Genomic DNA, 21,770 nt, shown 5'->3' on the forward strand with positions numbered 1-21,770 from the left:
TTTTGCTTTTGGGGGTTTATAAAAGAGAAAGTGTATTCTCTAACAACAGAGGATGAACAACAATTGAGGGTTAGAATAATTAAAGCTGCAAATCAATTTCGTCAGAAAAATATGATTTTTCAGCGCATTCGGTTTTCCTTATTAAAACGATATCGAATGTGTATTGAAGAAAATGGGGGTCATTTTAAACATTAATTATAATATCATATTTATAGAGTTTATAGACATTTTTTGTACTTGTTAATTTATTTAAGCCATTTATTTAGTTGCACGTAATTTTTTAAAGGTTAATGAAAAGGGCCGTAACTCAATAAAAACTGTTTTTTTTTTAAAAGTGATAGGAGGCAAAAAAGTTTTAAAAATAATGTATTAAACTAATGATGCCACAAAATTCATTTTATTTGAACGTACTCAAAAGTTTGGTGGGATTTAGGGCTGCACACCCCCCTTAAAATTTTTCTGTGTGCTTAGATTTTGTTGTTTCTTTTGTATGAAAAATGCTTCTAGCACAAGAAAGTAACGTGTCCATTTTTATTACAAAATCTCAAGTAGTTTAGGAGATAATGCAAAAAAACAATTTTTATTTTGTTACTTCAAAGGTCTGTAACTTTTTTTGTGTATACTTTTGTACTAAGCTAAGTTGGATTCAATCCATTTATTTTTGTCCCCGGAATGCGTGATTTAATTTATGACATACCTTTTTGAAACACCCTGTATAATATGTACAAAATGTTACCAGAAAACAGTTTCAGAACCTCTTTAAAAATCTACGGTACAAAAACAAAAGTTTTTGACCGATTATAATATTTTTAACGGACCTACCTGCTTATATGGCTTATCTTTATAAACCTTTTCTTTAAAATATAGAATAGATAGCACATATTCCACCGAAGCAAAAAGACGCTACTAATTTCTACCTCGATAAGACAGATCTTGTTCAGTACGAATTCAGATTTCGTTCGTCTCCGTCGTTAGTTACTTTTATCTTCCAACACCGGCATTTCTTATGCACGATAATGGTAAGAAAAATCGTAGCTTTCTGTGGTAATTTAATTTATTAGTTTCTGATAAATTAACGCTGTAAGCTTCGTGGAGATTTCGTTATTTGAAAATAGCGACTTTGTTCTTGGTAAGTTTTTGAATTTCAATTCATTATACAAACTTAGGGTGTGAACATTTAATTTAATCATTTAAACAGATGGTTTTAAATATTTTAAGTATTTTTAATGCAGACTATAATGATTTCAGGAATTTATTATTTGGAATTTACTAACGAAAGAGACTTTTTACCAAAAATTTTTAACATTTGAAATTAAAATATTGCTGTAATAAAGTAAATCAATTTTCAAGGAAAAGCTTTGAAAAAAGATGTACAATTTTTTTTGGAACACACCAATATTTAATTAATTGTCAAAAAAATCACAATAATGTTTTACATCTCTTTTGATTATACAATTTGTGGTGGCAGAAACAAATTAAATTATGTAAACAATTTAATAATGATTAAAAAAATAATACATGTTTAATAATTCTTCTCAGGTTTTTCCAAAACACTAAAATATTGTAAAATTCGTCCCAAACTCTTCTTTCAGTGCGTCATAGTTGATTGAATTCTCTCTAACGGATTAAGCTAGAAGTGACAGAAAAAAACGTGAGTCTGTGATTATTATACGTAGAACTTAGAAAATTATGTATCGTTCACGGATATTTGGATATTAAAGCGAAATATACGTACGGATGTATAATTGGTTGGAGTTTAGAATACGCTAAATAGATATCCAATCAATGATGCGCATAAATACAATTTGACGCAGATGGTCTCGATCGTGAAAGTACTTTCACAATGTCAATTGATAAAATGCTAATTTTTATTCCAATTCCTGGTTAGTATTATCAGACATTTTACAGTGAAAATTTAATTTTGTATTTTTTATCATAAAGATATTTTAAATATGCCGAGAAAGAGCAAAGACATATATTAAAATTACTAAATTATTTTCAATTAGAAACAGAGGCTGGGACGACTTTATTACGAGTTTCTGCCGTTCGTGAAGTAAGTTTTAAATTATTCTAAAAAATATTATTAGTATTTTAAATACTATACATTTTAGCCTATTGCCGAGGCGTTAGGAGTTTCGTTACAAACAGTAAGACGATTGACAAATAAAGGCATTCAAACAGATGCTAGCTATTTTTGTGGCAATGAGTAATTCAGTATGTAATAATCTAGGACCTTTTATTTCTACTTACGGATGTATAATTGGTTGGAGTTTAGAATACCCTAAATAGATATCCAATCAATGATGCGCATAAATATAATTGGACGCAGATGGTCTCGATCGTGAAAGTACTTTCACAATGTCAACTGATAAAATACTAATTTTCATTCCAATTCCAGGTTAGTATTATCAGACATTTTATAGTAAAAATTTCAATTTGTATTTATTATCATAAAAATATTTAAATATGCCGAAAAAGAGCAAAGACATATATTAAAATTATTAAATTATTTTCAATTAGAAACAGAGGCTGGGACGACTTTATTACGAGTTTCTGCCGTTCGTGAAGTAAGTTTTAAATTATTCCAAAAAATATTATTGGTATTTTAAATACTATACATTTTAGCGTATTGCCGAGGCGTTAAGAACAGTAAGACGATTGGCAAATGAAGGCATTCAAACAGATGCTAGCTATTTTGTGGCAATAGTATGTGATAATCTAGGACCTTCATTAACCAATAAATATGAACATGTTATCAGAACTCGAATGTTTAGTGAAGGTTTGTTTCAAAATATAGTTTGCCATAACCTACTGAAATATCATTAGCCTTCCATTCATTTTTTCTTGTTTATTTTAATCCAACGTGTTACCCTTTATACCCTTCAAGAAAAACTGAAGGACATAGATGAAACTACCATTTCTATTAGTTCACTGAGTAAGGTTTAAAATATGTGAAATTCAGATGGTAAAACTGCAATATATCAAATCAAAAATATCTAATGGAACCACATGTGGCATATAAAAGATTACAATTTTTAAAAGAATACAAAAAAATCAACATGATTTACACCCGTTACAACCAGTTTTATTGGATGAGACCTGGCAAAAGAAAGAGGACCAGAGAAGGTGTACGATATATTGTACTCCATGCGGATTGTAAAAATGGATTATTAAAGTCTAATTTTAAAAAGTGGAAAAAAAACTGGAGACTGTCATGATTCGATTAATGCAGAAATTTTGAAAAATGGTTTGAATATCAACTTTTGCTAAATTTAGAAGAACCGTCGTTAATAATTTTACTATGGACTCAAAGATTCTGCCGGTTGCCGGTATAAAATAACTTAAGTATAAAAAAGTATTCAGCTTTAGTTCGTTGTGAAGGAGTCGTTCAGTTCTTGTTGGTCTAGATTATAGCAATCATTTTTGTCCCCGCGTTGGTAAATGGGTTTCAAATTATATTCTGATGCATCAGTGGATTTAAGGTAGTATGGGTGATTGCTGATTGTTTCCCCAAGGTAATGTGGTTGGCTGTTGTTTGCTTCTCAAGGTAGTGGCGAGAAAATTCATACAAAGATCAGTTTTCTCCCAAAAGAAAAACCCGATCAGAAATAAAGCTGAGTATTCAAAGAAAAACGATCTCAGCAAAATCTCTGATCACAGCGTGGCTTTAATAAAAATAAATATATAGGAAAAGATTTTATTAATAAGATATTAAAGAAAATAAGGTAATATAGGTACATATAAAAAAAATAAAAGTTAAAATATTTTCAGCTGTATTTTCAGAAATACAGTATCTGCTGTGCAAAAGAAAACAAGTAAAAATCAGAGGCCTAAATCTAGAAAAAGATACTTACCCGTACATACGGCTAAGACCCTAACCAATTTGTGTGACTAAAGTTTCATTGTAGAATGATTCTAGTGATATGATTGAAAAGAGAGCGATTAAAAATTTGTATCGGCTTATATAACATCACTTGCTGAAACTCTTCCTTGGGATATTACACTCAAGAATGTACAAGATACTAAAAGAACTTAGCGGGTCAACACAATTCGGTTTTAAGGGAGGACTAGGAACAAGAGAGGCAATTTTATGTTTGAACACCTTAATACAAAACTGTTTAGATCAACGAAAAGATGTCTACCTCACCTTCATCGACTACCAGAAGGCATTTGACAATGTTAAACATGATATCATATTGGAACTACTACATAGGGCCAACATTGACCAGAATGAGATCAAAATTATTCAGAATCTATACTGGAACCAAATGGCAAAGGTGAGGATTGATCAAGACTAATATACGGATGAATTTGAAATCCGGAAAGGTGTCCGCCAATGCTTCATACTCTCTCCGATGCTTTTTAATTTATATGTTAAAAATATATTTGCGGAAGCTTTAGAAGACACGGAATTAGGCATTAATGTGAACGGCATACCAATTAGCAACCTACGTTATGCGGACGACACAGTGATTATAACTGATAATTTGGAAGATCAGCAGTTATTACTTGATAGGGTGAATAGCATAGGTAAAAAATATGGCTTCAAAATCAACATTTTGAAAACAAAATATATGGTCATTAGCAGAAACCCTCCAGAAAACCCGATAATATGCATAGGTGACGATCGCATAAAACGCGTGAAAACTTTTAAATACCTTGGCACCACAATCAATGACCAATCGGATCCACAACAAGAGATAAAAACCCGAATACAAAAGGTAAGACAAGGTTTTGTGAAATTCAGACCGCTCCTATGTAATCAAAACCTAAATTTCAAAATACGCTACAGAATAGTCAAGTGCTACCTATGGTCCATTTTGCTTTATGGCATGGAAACGTGGACTTTGAAAAAAACATCTATCAACAAACTTGAAGCATTTGAAATGTGTTCGAAACGATGACGTCCTTAAGAGAGCCGGCGTGGAAAGAGAACTCTTTAAATTAATTAAAAAACGCAAGATTGGTTATCTTGGGCACATATTGAGAGGAGCAAAATATGAAATATCACAGTTAATACTACAAGGGAAGATCGAAGGTAGGAGAGGAGCCGGCCGCAAACAATTATCCTGGTTAAGGAATATTAAAGAATGGACAGGAATACACAATACAGGTGAACTGTGTCACGCCGCCAAGAACAGAATTCTAGTAATGAGATAGTCGCCTACGCACTTTGGTGTATGGCATGTTAAGAAGAAGAAGATATAGGATGGAACGGCTAATAAAAATATTTATAATTTAGTGAGGTCGCTTTGGAATAATATAGTACGAGGGAGAAGTACCAAGCGGAGCTTGATGTCACGTTCAATTGGTTGATTGAAACGTTACACACCTAGTTGGGTTTAGGTATCAATATAATTTTATGAACATTAGATTATTCTTTTAGATTAGCAAACCTTGTCAGTTTGCAAGCATTTTGTGGTCTTTACCTGCCACGGGATGCAGTTTGCAAATCTCTTAAGTCTATTTTAAAATCCTGTGTGTGCGAGATGTAGTAATCTATTAAAAGGTTATTAACTCAAATATTTTAGGAAAATTGAATAAATGCACCAGATAGATATCTAATAAGCAGACATAATATCGTATTTAAGTGGGTCTTAGCTTGCAGCTTTGATAAAATATGATTATAACTAGCGGCAATTTTAACGTGGACAATTTAAACCTTAGCCAAGTAAGTTATACCTATGTTAAAGATATTAAAAATAATAAATATGCAGTAAATACTATTAAAAAAAAATAAAAATTTGGGAAAAAAAGGAGTGTAGACAATACTACGAACTAAAGAAAATCCATATATAGGGTGATAATATAAAAATAATGTCATATAGTTTTCTTCTTAAGATTAAGAAAAGCATTAGCCCAAATGCATTCGTGAAAATTTCAATTTAACAATCTTCGCTCAAGATCCATCTAAAGATTGTTCTCATCTTTTTTCTACGTCGAATAAAAATGTTAGAGAGTCAAATAATTTGTACGTTGTCATTGGAATGTAATAAAATCCGTCGATTGTGTGTCCAGTGAAGTCTAATCCTGAAAGGCATTCCGCTCGGTCTGCCAAGCTTGCGACTTTCTGATTAATGACGCTTGCTGAGATTAACTTTCGACATCGGCAAATCCCTTTCTGCTTTGATATTTTTAAATAATATTTTTCGATTCACTGGATGGAATTATCAGCTGAATAAATAGTCCAGGGCTTTGAAGCTAAAATCCTATTAAACGAACAGCATTTTTGTAAAAACAACAGTCTCTTATATTTTTATTGTGTTTTAAACACATAGGTAGTTTAAAAACTTTATAAAGTATATACTTTTTAGTTTACATAAAATATTAAGCGTAAAATATACATGGTGAGTTTTTAGTGAGAAATTGGTCGACAATTTTATATGGTACAGAATATAAAAAAAATGTTCAGTTCATCACACTGCTCTTATTTCTTCTTCTTTATGTGCCGTCTTCTACCGAAGGTTGGCGACCATCAAATGATAGGTTTCTCTGTTTTGTGCCGCATGTATTATGTTCGCAGCTTCTGGTATTTGAAATCATTCTATCAAGTTTCTCAACCAGGATTTCTTCTTTCTGCCCAAACCTCTTGTTCCTTCAATCTTGCCTTCCACGATAAGCTGTAGCAAACTGTACTTATAATTACGGAACACATGGCCAAGGTATGACGCTTTCCTCCTTTTAACAGATAACAATTCCACCTCTTTACCCATTTGTCTTAATACCTCTGTGTTGGTAACTCTGTCTGTCCAAGGTATTTTCAGTATGCGTCGATACAGCCACATTTCTAGAGCCGCTAACTTCTTTATAGTTGCTGCTGTTAACGTCCACCCTTTAACTCCGTAAAGCAGCGTAGACAGTACGTAGCATTTCGTGGCGCGCCATCGGAGGTTAACGCTTAGGTGGCGGTTGCTTAAGAGTTTTCTTATTTTGATAAATTTGGATCTTGCTATTTTAATTCGGATCTTAATCTCTGTTTATTCGACTGGTGATATCCCTGAAGATTGTTTAAAGTCCGAATTCATAACACTACCAAAAAAACAACGTCCGAAAAACTGTAGCGATTATAGAATGATAAGCCTTATGAGCCACACTTTGAAAATATTTCTACGCATCATCCACAGTAGAATCAGAGATAAATGTGAAGAAGACCAGGATGAAACACAATTTGGCTTCAGAAATGGACTGGGAACTTGGGACGCCCTCTTTGCACTAAATGTATTACTGCAGAAATGTCGAGATCAAAGGAAAGACGTCTTTGCTGTATTTATTGACTATGAAAAGGCCTTTGATCGAGTACAGCATCACAAATTAATTACAATATGAAAAGATAAAGGAGTTGATAGTCAAGACATACGATTCATAGAAAAGTTATACTGGCGTCAAACAGCGACAGCTCGCATAAACGGAAAATCAACAGAAATATGTAAAATACAAAGAGGTGTCAGACAGGGTTGTATACTATCCCCACTGTTATTTAATTTATATTCAGATAGAATATTTAAAGAAGCGCTGCATAATTTGGAATGGGGCGTGAAAGTTAATGGAATTCTGATAAATACAATCAGATATGCAGACGATACAGTTATTTTAAGTGATGACATATTGGATTACAATGCCTTTTAAATGTCATTGATACAGTGGGAAGAGAGTTTGGCCTAAACATAAACTGTTCAAAAATAAAACACATGGTGTTTAGCCGTTTAGCACATCAAGATGCACGATTATATGTTGATGGTCATATAATTCAAAGAGTGTCCAGTTTTAATTATCTAATTTAATTATCTTGGTTGCCATATTACATTACGTTAAATGCTACATTTGGTCAGTCCTCTTATACAGTGTCGAAGCATGGACATTAAAAATATCCACCATTAATCGTCTGGAGGCCTTTGAAATGTGGCTGCACAGACGTATACTAAAAATTCCATGGACAGCTATGCTGACAAATGTGGCAGTCCTTGAGAGAGAAAATGCTGCTCGCGAGCTGCCTGATAACATCAAATGTAGAAAGATGGCCTATTTTGGACACGTAGTAAGGGGAGAGCGATATAATATTCTTCAACTTATTATGATAGGTAAAATCGAAGGACGCAGAGGAATTGGTAGAAAGCAGGCCTCTTGGTTGAAGAATATCAGGGAGGAATGAGGAAAGCTTAGCAACTCTTTAGAATAGCTCAAGACAGAGACAGTTTCGCCATGTTAATCGCCAACGTCAAGGGGACTTGATAGGGCACGTTAAGAAGAATCTTAATCTCTACGTCTGGGTCCCACTTATCGTTTACTGTATATCCCAGATATTTAAATCGGTGTACTCTTTCAATACGTTCGGCTTCAATATTCAGGTCGATATGTTGAATGTTCTTTTTACTGATCACCATAAATTTAGTTTTCTTTTTATTGATCTTTAGTCCAAATTGGTTGCCAGTTGTATTTACTCTATTTAGCATCATCTATAAATCTTCGATGTTATCGGCCGGTATAACAGTATCACCCGCATATTGAAAATTACTTATTGGTACGCCATTAATCTTGATGCCCTCGTTGTACTCTTCCAGTGCCTCTAGAAATATTTATTCCGTGTACAGGTTGAAAAGCAGTGGTGAAAGAATACAGCCTTGTCTAACCCCTCTCGAAATGGTTACGTTTTCACTCACCATATGTCCATTCTTTATGTGGGCTGTTTGATTCCAATATAGATTTTTTATAATCTGGATGTCCTTAGTGTCAAGTCCTGTAAGATGTAATAGTTCTATGAGTTTGTCATGTTTGATAGTATAGAATGCTTTCTCTTAGTCGATAAAACAGGCGTAAACATCTTTCTGTTGATCCAGACATTTTTGAATCAAGAGTTGTCTCTTATTTACAATAATCTTAACCCATTAACTTTTTTTTACATACTGTTGAAATACTTAGTACTCTGACAAGTATTCATAAATATTCTAGCATCTTTGTTTTATCTTTATAACCATATGTACTTGATTTTAGATAAAAAGAAACTGTTTTACAATTTGCGAAACTAACACGATTTTTCAACTGTTTGAAAACATCATGAAGACAATAATTTTCTATCGACTTTTTGACTCAACGAAGATGTTTTGATAATATAGATTTAAAATACTATTACGCTTCATTCTAAATGAAGCAAGAATGCAAATACTTATATAAAACTTGGCCTGGAATTTTCCAATTTCGATTTAAATATTGAGGATGCGCGTACACCCTTCGGCGCATAACGGCATCAGTGACGATTGATAGCCATCGCGACATCAAATGTAGGTCAGTTTGTCAGTTACATCTGTACTACAATTGTAAGCACATGTAATACCTTTTCGGAACTGTCAGGTAGTTTATATTACATAAAGAACTAAAAATATTTGTTTGTTGCACATAAGGAAATATTCAAAGTGATCTAAAGGTGAGTTGTCAACTTTTTTGATTCAAAATTATATGTCTAACCTGAAATTCGGTTTTTTTATCACAGTCAATATGAGTCAACCAAGTACTTCTGGAATGTCGTTGGGTAAAAGCCAGAAGCGACCACTCGGAACTTGGACTGCACAGGAGATGTATGATCGAACAAGACCTTTGACTACTAAGGAATTAATTGCATGTCTTGAAGAAGATTCAGATATAGAGAATGCAGAGGTAGTAGAAGTTACATATATCACTTCTTATATTGATGAAATTAGTGATGACGAAGAACTAGATGATAACCTCATCAAGAACAAGATATTGATGCACAAATTGCTGGAATAAATGAAATTTACGTTTCGACAGCAAGTGATTCTGAAGAAGATGATATTCTACTCAGTAAAATTCGCAATAAAATGGGAAAAGCTAATCGAAAATTTCACCAAAATGGGAAACAAACACCACTTCAGAATTCTTGACTCATCTTGAAGGTAATAACAATCGTTTAGTGGAGAACATCAAAGTCAGCCATGGAGGAAAGTCGCCCATCGAAATATTTTCATTATTTTTCGATGATGAAGTCACAAGCCAGATTATACATTTTTCAAATACTTACGCAGCCCAAAACAATCGTTACAAATTCTATATGAATGATGCTGAACTGAAACGCTATATCGGTATCTGCATATTATCGGGTAATCATACTTTGCCACATTGTGACATGTAGTGGTCGAAAGATGAAGATAACAAAGCAGCCATTGTGAGGAATCCATGTCTTAAAATAAATTTCAATCAATCAAACAAAATATTCATTTGTCTGATAATACTCAATTAGACAAAGATAATAAATTTGCTAAACTTACTCGTATCTTTCATATAATGAATATAAATTTCTTACAATTTGATATATACAAACATAACCTTTCAGTAGACGAGGAAATGGTTCACATACAGGTTACTTATACAAATTCATACCATATGGAGGAAAATATCATGATTCGGGTAATAGTTCTGGAACAAAGGTAGTTTTGGAGTTACTTTCTGTAGTTGACAAACCCCAAGAGCATCGAGTCTTTGTCGACAATTTATTTTCTTTTTCATTTCTTATACTCTTTTTGCGACACTGTAGGATCTAGGCTTCTTTGCCACAGGTACCATTAGAGAAAACCGAACTGCAAAGTGTCCATTACAGAATAGCAAAACTTTTAAAAAGACAGCACGGGGAACATTCAAGTCTGGATTTGATACTGTGTATAAAGTTTTACTCGTGAGATGGAATGATGATTCTGTTGTTACGGTAATAACAAATACCTGCACATTACTACCTCTTGTTCAAACAGAACCATACAGTCAGAAAGAATACAAAACTATTCTCGTATCTCAGCCTAATGTAGTAGCCGAATACAATATGTTTATGGGTGGTGTGGATTTGCACGATAATGGCATTGCTAATTACCGAATCAGAATAAGAGGGTGGCCTCTATTTATAAATCTTATTGATAGCACAGTCGTAAATACCTGGAGGATTTACAATATTGCAAATAATAGTGAAATGTCACAATTACAATTTCGATCACTTCTAGCAGTATCACTTGATGAAATGTTGAAATTTGAACGTTGTGCTGAAATAGTGAACACAGAAGTGGCTGCTCACTTGGATTGTGGACGTGCTTCCAAAGACAGTCTTCACACGTTATTTATTGTGTGCTCTTATTGCAACATATGGAAACATACTAAAATTATAAAATTGTAACGACTTAGCCTAGTGCTGACAGGGTTGCCGTCTAGGCAAATTAAAACTTAGGGCTAGGGATTTACGTATACATAGAATAAGATATTTTGAAACAATTTTAAACATATAGTTTGACTGGCGATGTAAGATTTGACAATATTGGTCATTTGATTAGAAGGCACGATACAAGTGCACGAAAGAAATGTAGGTTATGCAAAAGTCATACTATATATTTATACAAAGAGATGTAACATCCATCTCCATCCCTTAATTGTACACCATTAATCAATAAATAAAATAAATAAAAAATCGGTTGCCTGTAAAGTAGGTTTTACGGGCGAAGATTTTACGTGACAACGTCTCTTTCTCGGTAGAATATTTATTGATATGAATGTTATTAAATTGCACAATAGGAACAAGGAATTGAATGAAAATAAGAATTGCACAAATTTTAACTATAGAAATATATTTTGTTTACTAAAACATTGTACATGTAAACTTAAACTTAACTAATTTCTATTTGAGTGATTTTGTTGAGGATAGGACGATGATAGGAGAAATATGAAATGAAAGGAAGTGTTTCTGCTGTAATGTGTCTTGAACGCCAAGAACGCTCGAGAAAGACAGAGACACAAGCACGGAAGCACGCACCGATTCAACGCGCCTAATTCTCTAGTGCTGCGCGCGCAGCGGACCGATCATGTTTGAGTGGGAGAGAGACGCAAGGCATTCGCCGGTCCGGCGGGCCTCTCTCTCGTTCGGTGACTCACTGTAACAGACGTGAGCGGGCGTTACACTTTTTCATGAGTGACTCCGAGCCACAACCTAATTTAAGACGTTGTCACGTCAAAAATAAACTTTGCTGTCAAACGTTAAAGAATAATTGTTTTATTTTAAAATATATTGAGGCAAACATATATTTTGTGTTCGAATCGTTGTTATAATTTAAAGAAAGCTAAAACCGTTTAGGAATCAGTACGATCTTCCACCGTAAACTAATAAAACGACGGCAAACATGAAAAGTACTTATACGATACCCTAAAACGGCTCTATCCGAGATTTATCACGGCTGGAAGGGGTTCGTTTGCATTAATTCACCGAGTGCAAACTCTATTTTCGCTCAAGGCAAACACGTGCGCGTTGCTGCACAATTTGTTTAGTAATTAACTTTAAGAATGCAACGCTCATTTACTCCTCCAGGACGTTAATAGTCTTGCTGAAATTAAACATTTCGGGTAAAGCTTCGTCAGGTGTCTACATGTCGGAAAAACAAAGAGGTTTGGTTTTGTAAATTGATTATTTATAATTTTTCAGAATATAAATATTATGTATTAAATAGTAATGGTTTAAAATATAAATGAATTATTTGTTTTAATTCACGTTTTTTTCACCAAAAATATTGATGATGGTGTCACTGATATTTTAAGTCAGCAGTAAAATATCAGTAGCAATGCATCAGGGCTTGCCCTATACTAAACATTTTTTTGGTGAAAATAAAAAAAGTTGAAATATGTGTTAAAAATTTTAATAATTTATTGGGCTAATACAATTTTCTTCTTCTTCTTGCAGTACCGTCTCCTATCGGAGGTTGGCTACCATCACAGCAATCTCTACTTTGTTAGCTGCAGCTCTGAACAACTGTATTGAACTGCACCCATACCACTCCCTTAAATTTCACAACCAGGAAATCCTCGTACGTCCCACATTTCTCTTTCCCAAGATTTTTCCTTGGATTATGAGTTTAAGCAGAGAGTACTTTCTCCTCTCGTTATGTGGCCCAGATATTCCAAGTTTTTTCGTTTGTATGGTTTTTATGACTTTGCTTTCCTTCCCCATCTTCAGCAGAACATCTTGATTTGTTACTCTTTCTGTCCATGGTATTTTCCACATTCTCCTGTAACACCACATCTCGAATGCCTCAGTGTTTTTGATGTTTATGTTTTTCAATGTCCAGGCTTCCATGCCGTACAGCAGAACGAAGAAAACATAGCACCTTTACATTCTCGTTCTTACGTTTATATTTATGTCCTGGCTGCATAGGAACTTTTTCATTTTGACAAACGATTGTCGCGCTATCTCTATTCGCCGCTTGATTTACGCTAATTCAATAGTTGTCAATAAAATTTAAAAACCGGATCAATACACTTTAACAAATTTCTTAAGATATTTAATTTAATTTTTTTTTGTTTGTGTTGATGTATGAGTGTCATCTAGTGGCCTTAACATCGGTGGTTTTATTACCTCAAAAGAAATGTCTTGAAGAAAAGTGCTTCTTGGGAGTGATGCAGTGACATTATTAGCCTTATACAGGGAAAATGCATTAACTCCTGACATATTTAATAAATCAAAACAGTCCAATCAGCACTAAAGTTGCCATTAAACATGCAAAGCACCGAAACTCCAACCTGCAACATTTCGGAGAACTCTGCAATGGCAAAGGTTTTGCAGCAATGTGAATTGATTGTTTGGGATGAATGCACGATGGCACATAAAAAATCTTTGGAGGCTTAAGATAGAACCTTACAAGATCTACGGAACAATCATAACCCATTTGATGGTGCAATGATTTTATTAGCAGGAGATTTTGTCAGACATTGCCAGTGATTCCATGATCAACGCCAGCTGATGAACTCAATGCATGTTTAAAGGCCTCCAATTTGTGGAAACATGTCAAGGTATTGTACTTAAGCAAGAATATGCGTGTGGAGTTGTAAAATGACCAATCTGGAGACATATATTCTTTAAACAACTCATTGACATTGGTAATTGCAAATTTCTTATAGACACCTTGACTGGTTGCATTAACTTTCCTCAAAGTTTTTGTCAGTTAACTCAATCAAAAGATGAACTTATTCAAAAGGTGTTTCCAGATGTTGCTCAAAATTACAGAAACCATGATTGGTTTAGCGAATGGGCTACATTGGCTGCAAAAAACATAGATGTAAATGAATTAAATTTCAAAATTCAAGAACAAATTACAGGCGAATTGAGGATATATAAATCAGTTAATACTGACCAAGATTATGTTGTTAACTATCTGCCTGAATTTTTAAACTCGCTGGATTTACCAGGATTGAATATCATCAGAGTATCAACCAACCGCGTCTTTGCAACGGCACATGGTTAGCGATAACAAAATTATTAAACAACGTGATAGAAGCAACTATACTGAAAGGAAAGTATAAAGGAGAAGACGTTTTGATACCACACATCCCAATAATTCTGACTGGTGTACCATTTGAATTTAAATGACTATAGTTTCCAGTGCGGCTTGCTTTTGCTATGACCATAAATAAGTCCCAGGGGCAATCATGAGGTGTTTGTGGTACTAATCTAGAAAACCCATGTTTCTTACATGGTCAATTGTATGTTGCCTATTCCCGTGTTGGAAAACCATCAGATTTGTTTGTATATTCACCAGGTAATCAAACAAAAAACATTGTTTACCATAAAGCACTACAATAAAAATAAAACAGATTTTTGTTAATAATTATGATTCACTTGATTTACAATAAAGCGATTACTGAAAGTACTTATATATGTTTTATTTTAATATTCTTTATTACATCGGTTATTAACCCTATGTTAATAATAATAATAATAAATAATTAATTATCTCTATGTTTTGTCATTGCAGTACCCACTTTACAAATATTTGTCACCTTTAGGTTCCCACTATCCCTTTAGATCATTTTTCAATCAGGTTTGAACCTTAAGTTCCCCTCTTAGTTTGAAGCCCTTTGGCAGACATCCCAGTTGGGGTTTTTAGTGGGTCCAAAAGGGTAGTCAAAGTTCGTGGAAGCAAAGATACTTAGGTCACCCGAGCTGACCCTCACATACCGCCCTACCATCATGGTGACGGTTCTGTTCAGGAGAAGTAAAGAAATAAACTGCCACATTCCAAATCTATTTGGCAGAACGAAGTCTGTCTTATCCGCTAGTATTTAATAAATCAAAGAACACGGTGAGTGGCCAACGCCTAGAGTTTCGGGAAACATCATATTGTTCACACAACTGGTCAACCAGATCCACACCGAATTTGGTTTTGTTGTAATCCGTCATTATTTTGAGTTTGTTCTTGTTTTATGTTTCAGGATCAATACTGTCACCATAGTGCATGCTTGAAACAGCTAATACGACCTTATTATTATTTGAAACGTACCTTACCAAGGTACATTTTTATTGGAGGAATCCGAATAGTGAAGAATGTATGTCTCTGTTTTTAGACGTTATAAACTTTTGTGGTAGCTCCCTCTTATTTTTACCAATTGTATCAACAATAGTTAATCGCTTTTAAATCAAGTCTATGGCCAAAGGTATACTGGTATACCAGTTAGTCATGGTTATATTTCTGCCCGTTCCTTCTATGGGTTTAACCATTCTTTTAACAACCTCTGCGCTACTCCAATCAGTTCCAAAAGGACCAATTGATTGTGCTCCACAGTAAATTTCAATATTATAGGTATATGCATATTTTCTATCTACTAACGCAAATACATATTTCTATCCACATTTGGATGGTTTACTTTTCCCCTAAAGGCAAGTAATTGCTCGTCAACTGTTAAATAATCTGAGGGTGTAAATTTTTTTGAAAATTTTCAATAAAAAGTCCAAAAATGTAGCTTTGGAAATTTGCTCTTACCTTCTCAATATAGATTTTGGTACAACGCGTAATTTCTTTGACGATATTATCATCTAGCATACATTTAAAGCATTCATCTTGTGTTTTTGCGTTTCTAGCTTCTCTTATTGCTCCTGGTAACTTCAAAACAATATTTTTTGCTCTTGAAATAGGCGCAGGATACGTCTTACTCAACTTTGTTTTTTTGTCTTTGCCAAGATAGTATTTTCAAATTATTTTTTCTTTATCTTCTTCTCCTTGAACCTCTTTAACACAGTCTTGTTCCGATTCTTGTTCAGACATGGTACATTCTTGTTCTATTACATCATCAGATACATATTGCTTAACATTATAGTCATCTGAGCAGCTGTCGTCACTACCATCTATATTCGGCTCCTGTCCGTTCTCTATTTCATTATTTCATTCCATCAGCATTTTTGCAAAATTAGAGTCGCCGAATCTTAATTTTTAGTTTAGGCTTACATAAGTACATACGTGGATTACGGTGGTAATAGTACAAAAGTTACATAATTTTCAAGTCATTGATAACACCACAAGAAATTACATTTCTGTAAGTCCCGTAAAACCATGAAGTACTTTTTTTTACGAAATTGCTATAGGCTCGAAAATTTCTCTCAGTATAATATACCTTTATGCCTTTAAACACTGGGTGAAATTAGTTAAAATATTCATACAATATAGGCTTTATTGTACTATTCACATTGTTAAGGGTGCGTTTGATAACTAATAACATCCATATTTAATTAAAGTAATAAGGTATCGATTTTGTCACCATTAACATCGTATGATAAATAGAGAAACCTCATATAAAGACAATATTTTTGTGTCGCTAATGTATGTGTGTCTCTAAACCCTCCTAAAAGCTCTTTGATCAACCAGTAACAGATTTCCATTAGGAAAGGTGCTTAAAGCGTGCGCCTATATAAATGGAAGGAACTAAATTCGGCGTACAACATCGAACCACACTTTCTCGTACCATTTACATTTCATATATATTTCTCGCGAAGCTTGTACGTAAGTAAGCTCGCAGGCAGAAAGAGCTCCATTTGCAGCAGGAATCTTAGTGGAATTTAATTGAAATGAACGTTAAATAGAGAATATAATACTTATGCCATTCTGTTGAGTTTTCACACTGTTGTCGCGACGCCTTATATTAATTTCCGTTTCGTTCATCCTGCGTTTCATGTACGTGGAAAATTCGTGACGTTTCCGCATATATATGCATACAATTTATTTCTTGTAGTAGCATCATTTGTTAAGGTGTTTGTTGACAAGAATAACAATTTTTTAAAGGCAATAACATATATATATATATATATATATATATATATATATATATATATATATATATATATATATATATATATATATATATATATATATATATATATATATATATATATATATATATATAGTAAACTCTTAAATATTGGGGAAATCTGCAAGAAAGACTCTAATGAGTACCAATTGTTTCGCCGAACGTTTTCGTCAAAGAGAATTAATTTGGCTTCTTCAGGGCTGAAAGAGAATAAATTATAATTAGCTACCATATATTATCTATTAAAACATTATTGATCTTACCGTAACTTAGAATTGTAGAGTCAGAATATTAAAAAACTTTGCTAGTAACATAGTGGTGTTTTTTGTTACTATGTGTAAAAAAAGTTTTTTTAAGGTTTGAAATGTATGGTAACTTTGAACTTAACACGCAAAGGTTTACCCAAGGTTAATCGAAAAACCCAATGTAACTACATTAATTACCCTTTGCGTGTTAAGTTCAAAGCTACCATACATTTCAAACCTTAAAAAAACTTTTTTTACACATAGTAACAAAAAACACCACTATGTTACTAGCAAAGTTTTTTAATATTCTAACTCTAAAATTCTAAGTTACGGTAAGATCAATAATGTTTTAATAGATAATATATGGTAGCTTATTATAATTTATTCTCTTTCAGCCCTGAAGAAGCCAAATTAATTCTCTTTGGCGAAAACGTTCGGCGAAACAATTGATACTCATTAGAGTCTTTCTTGCAGATTTCCCCAATATTTAAGAGTTTACTATTTAACTTATCTGCAAAGATTAAATTTCTTTTCTATATATATATATATATATATATATTGTTGTGATCTGCTTTATGATGTTTTATTATTAATTAACACTAATTTAATTAATCCAATTATTTAATTAATTAATTCACTTATTTATGCAGAGTCATACAAATCAATTACTATTAAAAATTCTCAGGGTGCCTTTTTAATTTTACTTTAATCAGTTTAGTTTATATATCTCTTTTAGTGGGTTCAGTATCTCCTAGTTGCTCATAATCGAGATAGAACAGGAAACGGAACTAACATTAAAACAACATAAATATGCACACAAATTATTATTTATTTTCAATAAGCAATACGATGAATATTAATAAATAACTTTTGTGGGCAATTATCTTTCCCAACAAACTCCTATACTCTAAATTTAATTTTAATTACAAACTATCTATTGATCTGTTTTATATCTACTAAAAAAAATGACCATATAAAAATATAATTTATTCACAAAAAAAATAACTCTTTGAAACTAGGAATCTTAGTTCGTATGCTTATATTTGATTTTATCTTTAGAATATCTTAAAATTTTCTTTCATTCAAATTATTTGACTGACCTTTATTTTTTACGCCAATGATGTCTCCTCTCGATCAAACCACAGTTCCTTCCTTGATTGATTATGTCCGGCTACCATCAAATCTCTCTCGTTCTCAGCACCGATCCAAACCGCATACCAGCAAACTACTACTCCGAAAACACAAGCCCAAGCCTCTTTTGACCGGTACTCTTTATTCACAAATTCTCCTTTCTTTCTCAATTATATCTCGTGGACTATGCAGACTCAAAAGAGGTATTAATCTTCTCGATTTTGATCTGCTCTCAGCTTCCACCTTTTTCACTAACAAACGAAAACACTGGTACTCAGATTGACTACACGAAAACACGTCTTCTCTTCTGGTCTGCCAGTAACAAAATGATTCCTTCAATCTCTCCCAGACAACCTTCTCAACTCTCTCATTCCCACCATTCCTTTTTAACCAATCATAAGCATTCATCTTTCCCACTTATTTTCGATTTAGAAAATTTCCAACATGATATTTAAAACAAATAAACTACTTTCACTCAAATTACTTTTCAGAAACCATTAACAATCTTGCCTTTTTCAACAGAAATAAGTTTCCAAATTCTTGTTATCTCATATCTAAATCTAATTCTTATTTACTTTCGAAAAATGCCCACCCCAAAATACAATTACAAGTTTATTCCTAAATCTATAATTATACGGGTTTCATTGTCCTTTCACTATTCACTCAGTCTTTCACGGAAAAACTCGTCAGGGTCCCGTCACGGAACAATGTTTTCTCTTATTCTAACTATTACAAATAAGTACAGGGTTGTATTTTAACTTATATGCCCGCGGTCGGTATATTAAAATAATAAAAAAACTCTTTATTCTATTTCTGATCGATAAACTGATCCATAACAATATATATATATATATATATATATATATATATATATATATATATATATATATATATATATATATATATATATATATAATTTTGAATCCAAATAGCTTTACTCATACTTTGTTTAATATTGACTAGATCCTCTTCTGGAAAACAGTTTTTGTAATATATATTCAATTTAAAAACGTTTCAAACAGCAAACTCATTTGAATTCCGATGTCAATTTGATCTGTCAAACTTATATGCGTAACCGTTTCTTATTCATACAAAAAATTCTAATATAATCTTGCTCGCACCTTATGAAACTCAACACATTGGGGCACATCCCACAAAACGCAGAAATGTATTTTACAAATAGCTTTCAATCTAAATGTTGAAGCATAAAAAATGTTTAACTTATAATTTCTTGTTTATATACAAAAGATATGCAAAAAAATTGAATTGCCGTGTTTCCTGACGCATGGTTCGCTCAAAGAAAACGTTAAGGAAGAAAATTACCATAATGTAACTAAATGAGTGTAAAGTCTTAATAAAGTAAATAAAAAACTTTACGAGCTACTTAAAAAATACGAGCTGTTTATCAAGCTCTTTATCTCTAACGTTTTCCGTTTATCTCAGGGCACTATTTAGACCATTACCTTTATGACTTTATTACACACTACCTAGAGAATCATTAACTCGCCCCGTAATTTGTACATCTCGTATAATCCCCAGAATTGTCGTATAAATCTGTTGACTCCTCAAGGAGTATATTCCTCCGGTCGGTAGAGGGGCCGGGGTTGGGAGGGTCAATAGCGACGATAAAGTGCGGTTTGTTGCACCCAATGGCGGCAACAGCGTAGGCGAGTTGATAGTTAGTTTATAAAGGCGGTTATTTTAATTAACAACAAACTGTAAGTTGTGTTGACAGTTTCGTTTTGATCTACTGTACTTTATATTGTTCTGACAGAGTAATATATGTATATATTACAGTGTAATAAAGTCTAAATTTTTAGTTTTAGAATAGTGATTGACACCGGTGAATATTCGAAAAACTTTAATTTTTTCCACCCATGCAACCAACTCACTAAACTACACATAAAAATTAAATATATTAAAATGCAGGTTTTATGAAACGTCATGTCCAACGACACATTCACTTTTCTTATCGTGCATGCAAATCTGAGATTTGCCGTGCTTTACGAGATTTATTCATGAAGACATAAGCTCAATAAAAGTGGTTTCGATAAGTACCTGTTATTTATTTTCAGCGAAAAGTATTTACGTGCTGCCAAGGGTATAATATTTAACAGTAACGCTATCGCTACACTGTAGAGGTGAGTCCGTTTAACAGCAACGGTCTAGAACTTTTTCGCATCATGCAATCACGAAGGAGGTTTTTGTAATGTACTCCACAACCGATGTTTCTTGTGTAAATGAAGAATTCCAAGATTTCTTTGACAATTTCCCGTACATTATTAGAACCAAAATTATTTTTGAAGCTTTATAGCATGTGTTAACTTTTCGTATATTGGCACAATAGTACAAAATATTAACATTGTAGGGCAGAAGAAACTCTACGGTTAAGAAAATTTGCGACAGTTCACAGGTTTAACAGCAGATCAATTGCTAGAGACATGTATCCCAATACCTGGAATATAGTAAGTAATACAATACAGACGTCTCTTTAACACTTTGACTGCCATGTGTATACCTGAATATACACAGTGGCTGAGTTTAAACCGCCACTATATATTTACATAAACTGTATATTTACATAAACACAGTCAGCGTGGCCTGGGGCAAATTAAAAATGATCTTAGCCTGGAAAAAAATACTTCATCATTTTTCTATTAGCAGTTGAATTATAGCAGATTTTTTATAACTTAAACTCTAATTAATTTTGATATAAAGGTGTTTATTGTGATTAATAATTTTTCATGAAATATGATATTTTTCTCTGAAATATGTTTATTCTTTCAGGTACAGTTTTGTTCTTATTATATAAATCATGAGCATTTACTATGCTTGTTCCAGTAAGTTTTAGTTAAGTTAGTTCCTAGTTTAACTGTCACCTTCCTGTAAAATTTAATGCTCCGTCTAATAGGGGTAGAATAAGACGACAATTGGTCGGATACATCAGTGAAACTTTTTGCATTATTATAGGCCACAATAGCTTCCGGCTTCCTTTTTGACCGCAATTCTACCTGGAACATCAATAAAATTCAGGTTATGTTCTATTTAAAAATGACAATGCCTTTTCTCTCTCTTCCTACAATTTACCCCCTTCTTTAGTTTGCTTACCAATACTTCTTTCGGAATACCTTTCCGATTTTTTCGTAGTGTTCCTACTAGTTGCGTTTGTCTGCTTTTCAGCTAGCTCTACGCTGGTGTACCAGTTGTCAGTGTACAATGTCATTCCTTTATCGAGACATACTCCCATAAGTTCAGATACTACTTTAGTTGCCACAGACATGCCATCAA

General features: G+C 33.1%; 1 protein-coding gene across 1 annotated transcript in view; it reads left to right on the forward strand.

The window, feature by feature from the left end:
- LOC140444199 (juvenile hormone esterase-like) overlaps positions 1-21,770 on the forward strand; it is an 88,512-nt gene that overhangs the window by 13,856 nt on the left and 52,886 nt on the right. Inside the window, exon 2 of the mRNA XM_072535931.1 lies at positions 20,851-20,947. Within this exon, the coding sequence (XP_072392032.1) occupies positions 20,851-20,947 (97 nt within the window). The remainder of the gene's footprint in view (positions 1-20,850; positions 20,948-21,770) is intronic.

Source organism: Diabrotica undecimpunctata, chromosome 6, assembly GCF_040954645.1.
Source record: "Diabrotica undecimpunctata isolate CICGRU chromosome 6, icDiaUnde3, whole genome shotgun sequence".
Classification (NCBI taxonomy): domain Eukaryota; kingdom Metazoa; phylum Arthropoda; class Insecta; order Coleoptera; family Chrysomelidae; genus Diabrotica; species Diabrotica undecimpunctata.